At 38.5% G+C, this 7845-nt stretch overlaps 1 protein-coding gene across 1 annotated transcript in view; it reads right to left on the bottom strand.

The window, feature by feature from the left end:
* Positions 1-281: 281 nt before the first annotated feature.
* The window catches only part of Galphao (G protein alpha o subunit), a 31708-nt gene continuing 24144 nt past the window's right edge, over positions 282-7845 (bottom strand). The window contains exon 9 of the mRNA XM_083108075.1: positions 282-7826. Coding sequence (XP_082964201.1) covers positions 7639-7826 — 188 coding nt within the window. The 3' untranslated portion in view covers positions 282-7638. The remainder of the gene's footprint in view (positions 7827-7845) is intronic.

Below are 7845 nucleotides of genomic sequence, written 5' to 3'. Positions count from 1 at the left end.
CGAAGATATATTTAAGCATACATGTATCGTATTTTTTTCAGAAATCTTTAAAGTATTTTAAAAGTACAGATGTGTCTTTTTAAAGGGATCGCCGTGTTTATTATCTTAATTCACCATATTATTGTATAGACGAAGATAAAGCTTCTCGAAAATTTTACTTAAATCGTAAATACATAAATTACTAATAGATCACAAGCAATAACAAGTTTTAATTGCAACAACTTACGATTGACAATTATCGCATTACAATAAACAAGGAATAAATAAAAAATGGGCAGGTAAAAATTTTTTTTTCATTATTAGTTTATTCTGACATTTTAAGATGTATGGACAATTATTATTACATAATAATTTTATATAATGAAAGGTTCTCCATGGTGGTAACTTTATATAATGAGACGTTTCACTCTTTTTTTTTTTCTTTTGTGTAACGCTCGCTCTTACTCCCCTGTTGATCATCCCCTTCTTTATAAGACTCTCATATCATCTTACACATCATTCTTTCACAACGAAAATCAAATGATTAAACTATGAATGCATCATGAAATACGTGCGCTCTTGATTATTGATCGTCAATTAAACATTATTATCCACTTTTTTTAGTTATCTTTATCGTTATCAGTGTGTTATAATAATTACCATTAATCATTATAATTACGATATAACGCTATAATTAATCCTCCCACTTAATTTACTGCATTTCGCTCGCTTTCAACCGTAATAACGGCAGAGAAAGAGAGCATATTTTATATGATAAGATGCATAGCGAATAGTTGTCGCAGCTGTTGTCGACACAGTAAATTTCACCTCGCCTCGCATTATAGTCGTCATTATAGAGGATTTTCACCGGGAGGCCGTGTCTCTTTGAAAGGATCATTCTTATCGTTCCTCTCAACTTTTTCCGCGAACACGACCCTTCAGGGCGGCCTAGCTAGGTACGTCTCTCCTTCGACTTCCTCTTCCTCTCGCGGCAGATTAAAAAAAAACAATAGATTAAAAAAATAGTACAAGAGTAAAAAAGTAAGTAGAGTGAATAAAACTTAATATTTCTGATATAATAAATCAACGTGGAAATGTTTTACGGCTCACAGTCTCTAGAGGTTAGCGCGATCCTTCACACTGTGTTTCGATCAATCATTCGTTTCCTTTTTACGATGTGTCACATGTGAGAAACGCGCAACTATACCCGATGTATACAGGACGTTCCACATTTATCAAGAAATGTTTTATGGATTTTAACCGATTTGAGAATGTTTTTTTATAGCACACAAGCCACAATTGAAGAAAAGTCATTGCTTGAAAATTTTACAATCCTTAATATGAAACTAACTGAAAAACAAGGCATTTTTATTCATCACAAAGAATTTTTATTCACAAAGAAAATTTTGGTATCTTTCTTAATTTAATTTAATTTAAATTTAATTTAATTTAATTTAAATTTTTAAGGAAGGATTATTTTTATTCTCGACAGATATTTTCGCATAATCGATTTTAGAAATAAGAAGTTGAGTGAAAAATTCGGCCGTAAAATGTTTCTCGCTAAATCTGGAACACGCTGTGTGCGAACTTAAAACGAGCGAACGATGTCAAGTATATGTACGTGTACGTACATGTTCGCGTAGACATTTAGTTGTTACGTTTTTTCTTTTTTTGGTTCGATTACGTGACTAGAAATGCTACACACATATGCGCCATTCATCCGTCTACGCGCCCGCACACATACACACATAAAAGTATGACTTAGCAGTAGTATAACTAATACGTATCACTATATTTATATATGTATAATTATATATATGTATAATTATATATATATTACTCGTCGCAATAGCTTCTATCGGCTGTCTATATAATTAAGCTAATTTTACAACAATATGGCAATCATGGTGAATAATGAACAGCTACATTGCGAGACTACAGTCAATAACACTAATCTTAAAGACGATAATACAAAATAAAAGAACTCGTATCTTGCATACAATTTCAAGCAAAATTAAGTCGCACTTTACGCCATGAAATAAATCGCACTATACACAAGCTCTCCGCACATACATTTTTAGATTCATTGTGGAAATTTCGCAACTTTAATTCATTATCAAGTAAAATAACTTTAAATATAATTAATACATATTATATATTTAATGAATAAAACACATCGAAAATATTTTAATAAAAAAGAGAATAAAACGAAAAATATCTGACATGATATGTGATGTACAGAATTATCGTTTTTATAGAGTATATTTTTCTACGAAAAAAAAATGGAAAATTTTATATGTTACGTATAAAAATAATTATGCACAAATATTGCTACTGTTTCATGATACAAAGTTGCGACATTTTCACGTATTATTGCTATCGCAATAAACAGAAACAAAGTAAAATTTACAAAAGCATAATTTTTTCACTATCCTAGATTATCGCGTTTCAAATTCTTTTTATCAACGAGCTTGATTTATTTCGTGCAAATTCTTTTTCACATCCTTGAATTCCCAATTCAAAATTCACACTTTTGATCAAACTGTCTCGTCAACGAAATCGCGATCGCACTAAGCGACTTTTCTTTCGCCTTGCTTTCCTTATTTACTTATGCGATTCACAAATTGATATGAAAACGACATGGATCAGTGCGCGCAATCGCTACATCGCTATATGTTAACATATTAAGTATTTCTAGAATGTATTTGAAGAGACAATTTAGAATAACAACTCGACAAACTAAAATAATCTACCATTTATTTGCGTTTTTATAAAAATAAAATAAAATAAAAATGGAACAGAAAAAAAATAAAATAGACAATAGAAATTTCATGTAAAATAAATCTTTGAGCTCATCATCATCATAAATAATTCAGAAAGTATTCTAATTTTTCGAACGGATTTCATACATCCTTTAGACTTTATTATATTTGAAATTTCATTATTAATGTGTGAATTTGATTTTCAGAAAAAAAATCAATCTTCGGATGTTGAAGTACGAACTAGGCCACCCTGGTGAGATTATCAAAATATCGGATCATCACGCTCGATCCGATGTCGGGACCCATTGCGATCGATTGGGAGACGAATGTGAGGTGACGTTGAAAACGAAATGAAGTGTGTGTCGCGAAATGTGCTGCGAAGGGAGAGGAGCTCGCTTACACATGTGCGTGCCATGAGAAACAACGGAGATGCAGAAGAGGAAACGGTCATGAGGCCTCACCGATCTGCGCAATAACGTGGCTCTACGTCTCGGGTAAGTATATTTTACATATATACGATATACATATACATATAAACTCGAGACGTGTCCATCATCGCGATTGAATCGTATCTGTCGATCTCGCGTAACGACTTGTGCGATCATCGTCTCCAATTCATTTCTTGCCGATCTGTTAAATATTATTATCTCACTAATTTCTATCAATCTTACTGATTTTTCTTACAATACCTCTCATTAACCGGATCTTTTACATTTGGAAACTACAGTTAAGACAGTTCAATCAAGCCGACTTGCGCCTACGACCGTTTCCTATACCGATCTCGCAACCATTTCCTATGCCGCCCGTTTCGCCAAAGTTTCTCGCCCCTTACTCGGGAATTATGCGTCCCACACGTGTACACAGAAACATCATCGCTTACATCGCTTTTCTTAATGTTGAATCATTTATAAGCTAGTAACGCAGTAAATCGGTAGACTCTTACAAATATATTCTCGCGTATCACCCCATTCGCACCCTAGCGCTTTTAAAATAACACATATTATTCTCAGCGTCTCGCGCGCTTGATATCTATGAACATTAGATAATTAAATTTTTACGCGTGTGTTTGCCCCCAACCCTCTCTTTCCCAGACCCTTCGAATCTTTTCGTGTTCATACGTCTCGCAAGACGTTTCACCGTGTCGCTGACGATGGTTGACTAGAGCCGAGAGACGACGATCTCCGGGCGTGATAGCGATTTAACGATCGAACGTTGGGTCGCATCGTCGCCAGAATCGTTCGGCCTGTCGCGAATTTCAAATTTGCGCGAAACTGATACGAAGACAAATAAAGCAGCAGCGTAAATTCTCGATTTCCCAAAGAATAATTTGCGCAAGACAAAGAATTTCTCTCTCTCTCCCAGGCATCGTTTGCCCTTGCACTCGAATCGGCTTCGCGCAATCACGGCGATACGATAAGTCGCGCGCGAGTAACCGAAGATTCGACTGATATTGCGACCGATGTCGACCGTCCCTTCATGAATGAGAGATCGGCCGAATTCTCGTATATAATTAAGTTCCTTCAAATAGTCATAGTAGCTCAACTATACTTATTAAACTGGTATAGTTAATGACAATCTGAAGCTGCTGGTCCAACGGTGGGAAAAAAGACTAAAAAAAACCGATGCGTCCGATCGAATCCTCGTATCGCGCGACAACAAAATATCAATCTCATCATATTTTATCGCTTTTTTCTCTTTCTCTCTCTCACTCTCTCGCTTGACAGAAAGCGCAGCTTAACGGCTCCGCTCGATATTCTATAACGTTAGCTAGACTAAAAGTTAAGTCATGCGCATTGGCACGCGCTATTTGGTACGTTTCATTTTGAGACCTCTTACATAGTTCCTCTTTTTGGTTTCCGTATAAATACTTTATCCCTAAAGTCGCGATTAGCTCATCAATCCTTCTGCTGGTGACGCCTCGATGCCATCGATTATTCGCGGATAACGGGTGTTGATAAAGCGTCAACTGCCGACACTCACGCTCGTTCGATACTTAAAGATTAAATATATCATATGATTCAAGACTACTATGTAATGTATAAATAGCATCACTGTCACACTTTCGACACTTGCTTCTAAAGTATCGATACTTTGTGGCGTTGGTATCAATTATGATGTGATCAATGGTACGAAATACTCGATACTTCTGAAGAAAGTCTATACCCGAAATCTAAAAGAGATGTCTAGAAAGGTTTAGATATTCAAAAAATGCATCATCCAGTATCTTCTGAGATTACGTTCTTTTTTAAGCATCGAACGAGTACAAATATCAAGATTTATGCCCGATATTTTCGAACGTCTCGCTTTAAAAACAACCCTTGGTCCACCCTCGATATACCGTGTACAAGTCACACGTTCCCATTTACCCTTTCATCGGGCAATCTGTCGTCGTCTCTCCTCTTCCAAGGACATGATTATCCTCGCACTGGTTTCAGACAAAATGACGACATCAGACGATAAAACGGAATCGCAATTTCAAGACGATGCGACGGATACGATCACGCGAAGGGAAATGGACTGGCCAACTTCATCGAAAGGACGAAACGCGTCGGCGAGGAAAGTCACGATGATTATCCAGACAGGGACTTTAGAGATGAAGAAAAACGCGTCGACTCGCTGACAAGACTAGACATAGACATAGAAGCACAGTCTTACAGGATTCGAGTTGGGATGGCGATTTGGACACAGTTGTAGATTCTACATTTTCTTCTCTCGGGTTTGAAAGTCGTGTTCTACTCATACTATTCCGCTTCTGTCTTTTATCGCGTCTCGTGTTATCCTCAGATTCTTCTAATGGATCTAATATGCGCGTGTATTCTTCTACGCGCGCCTATCTCCGTTGCTTTTTCACCCTCTTTCATTCCGACGCGAAAGCTAATCAGGAGACGCGTGGCATTTGAACGATGCGGCGTGACGATGCGTCACCGGCCGTTTCTCTTGCCCGTATCTTCCCCTCTCAACACAACAACTCTCGTGTAATAAAATATAGCTTATGCGAGATAGCCGAGTACAGTACGATTGTGCGCAACGAGATTCACGCCCGTCCCGGAACACGTTACACACGTGCTGGTTACGCGCACCTAAATATGAGGTCCCATATGTGCATCCTCTCGTACACTTCCCCCCGTCCTCTCATCCATCCGTCACTCTCTCCCTCCCCCCCGTATATTGAACTTAATCAGCGGTATTGTCGATACACCCCATAGAAAAAACGAAAAGGAAGAAAACGAAGCGTTTAGAAAAATACACTCTCAGGATTCCCGCTATAGCATTTGTTTCGCATGTTGCGCAGGATGTCCCAAAAATTGTACACGCTCATGCATACACGTGTGTCGTTTCTGCTTGTGACAGTGAAATCTTGAATCACTATCAGTAATGTCGATAACAACGTCAAATATCTCGTAAGAAGTCTCGCTATTCCGCAAAAAGTTTCTTTGATATCTGCAATATATTCCGTGCGCGCGCAAATAAGATTCTGCAAATTATTTCATAGAGATTTGACACAATTTTTTCACTTTCCTCTAATATTTCTATCAGGATATATTTTTCAAAGCGAACGGATGATTCAACGTTGCGAAGATTTCTCAGGTTGACATCTCGTATATATTCTGTATATTCGTGTACATGTATGATGATAAAAGTATATCGTGACACTCACAGTGATGATCATTAATGAAGGAATCAACTTTTCCGCTGCGAAATAATTATGCGTGTATATGTGCGTATAGATCGATATCTGTGCCTATAATCAGTTTCTGTGCGCAGGAATATCCCGTGTGCGTGATCGTTATATTAACTGTACAGCAATTATGCGGTATGGAAATGACGTAAAGTAAAAAAAAGTAGATCTAACGTTATATTGATATAGAAATAATTAATCGAGCTTGAAAACTTTGCAGTATCGATACGTTACACTCTTACGTTACAAAATGCGCCGCTTTTCAGTTGCCTTCTCTATTTATCAAAATGCAAATCTAGAAAGGACTCTCGGGAAATACGTCCAATCGCGAATGTGCGGATGTGCCGTTCAATGAAAAGAGACGTAAGACAATATCTAAATATGTGTATATAAACAGAACTTTGAGTGCGCTTAATAATCTGTGTGCGAAAGTTGTGGGTAAAGATTTCGACTCGTGTGCGTGGCGCGCACGCATGACTCTTTCTCTCTTTTTTCTTTGCGTCATGGAATGCTCGAGCGTGTCTCGAGAAACGAGAACGAAGCCGAAGATCGCGGTACAAAAATGCTCGAGCCTCGACAATCTCGATGTTCACGAGAGGACATGATGATGCTATTGCGATCGATTAATTCGCGACTATAGATCTCTATTTTCGTACAGGATCCTCGCATTTTCATTGCCGTTAAAGGTCAAACAATGCGCGCGTTCTGCGACACATTTCTCGCCATGGAGAGAAAACGGGTTGTGGAAATGCGAGCGAATAATTAAAATTCCTTTCATTTTTCTCCGCGTGGATTAAGAACGTAGACGTTGCCAACGAATCCGCCCTCGATCGCTTCGATCTCGTTTCCTGGGAAAACGACATCTATTCCGCCCAAGAATCGGAGCCAACAATGGCTCATTCTTAAAACATGCGTTCCCTCCGTAATCGATCGTTCTTCTACATTGCCGAGGAGCGTGCCGTTTCTCGACATCACGAACCATTGAATGATGTCGACTTCTCGGATTCGTTAGTATAAGACAAGACAAACTAAACGCGTTCCGCTACGTTCTGTTTAGCGTTGGTAACGAAAGGAATCGTCCCTCTCTTTCTCTCTCTTTCTCGAGCCGGAATGGAATCGAAACAAGCTTCGAACCTGCTGAAATATGTCGTCCGGCCAGTCGTGTCGTGGTAACGTTTTCCTCCTCCGTTTGCGCTTAACGTAGAATACAGAATTAGCCTAATAGAGACCGCAGCCGCGCAGATTATTAGCGATAATGACGTCTGTGACTGCGTCGAACACAAATTGAATGTTGTTCGTGTCGGTGGCACAGGTCGTATGGCAGTAGATCTCCTTCGTGGTCGATTTATTCTTCGCTTCGAACTGCGCCTGGATGTATGCAGCCGCTTCGCCGTACTCTTGCGCACCTACAAGCATTCGATAAAC

Source organism: Camponotus vicinus, unplaced genomic scaffold (assembly GCF_025532165.1).
Source record: "Camponotus vicinus isolate PSW18456_S1 unplaced genomic scaffold, iyCamVici1.0 SCAF_9, whole genome shotgun sequence".
Taxonomy (NCBI): domain Eukaryota; kingdom Metazoa; phylum Arthropoda; class Insecta; order Hymenoptera; family Formicidae; genus Camponotus; species Camponotus vicinus.
Note: the sequence above shows the minus strand (reverse complement) of the source record. Positions and strands in the feature narration are given on the sequence as shown.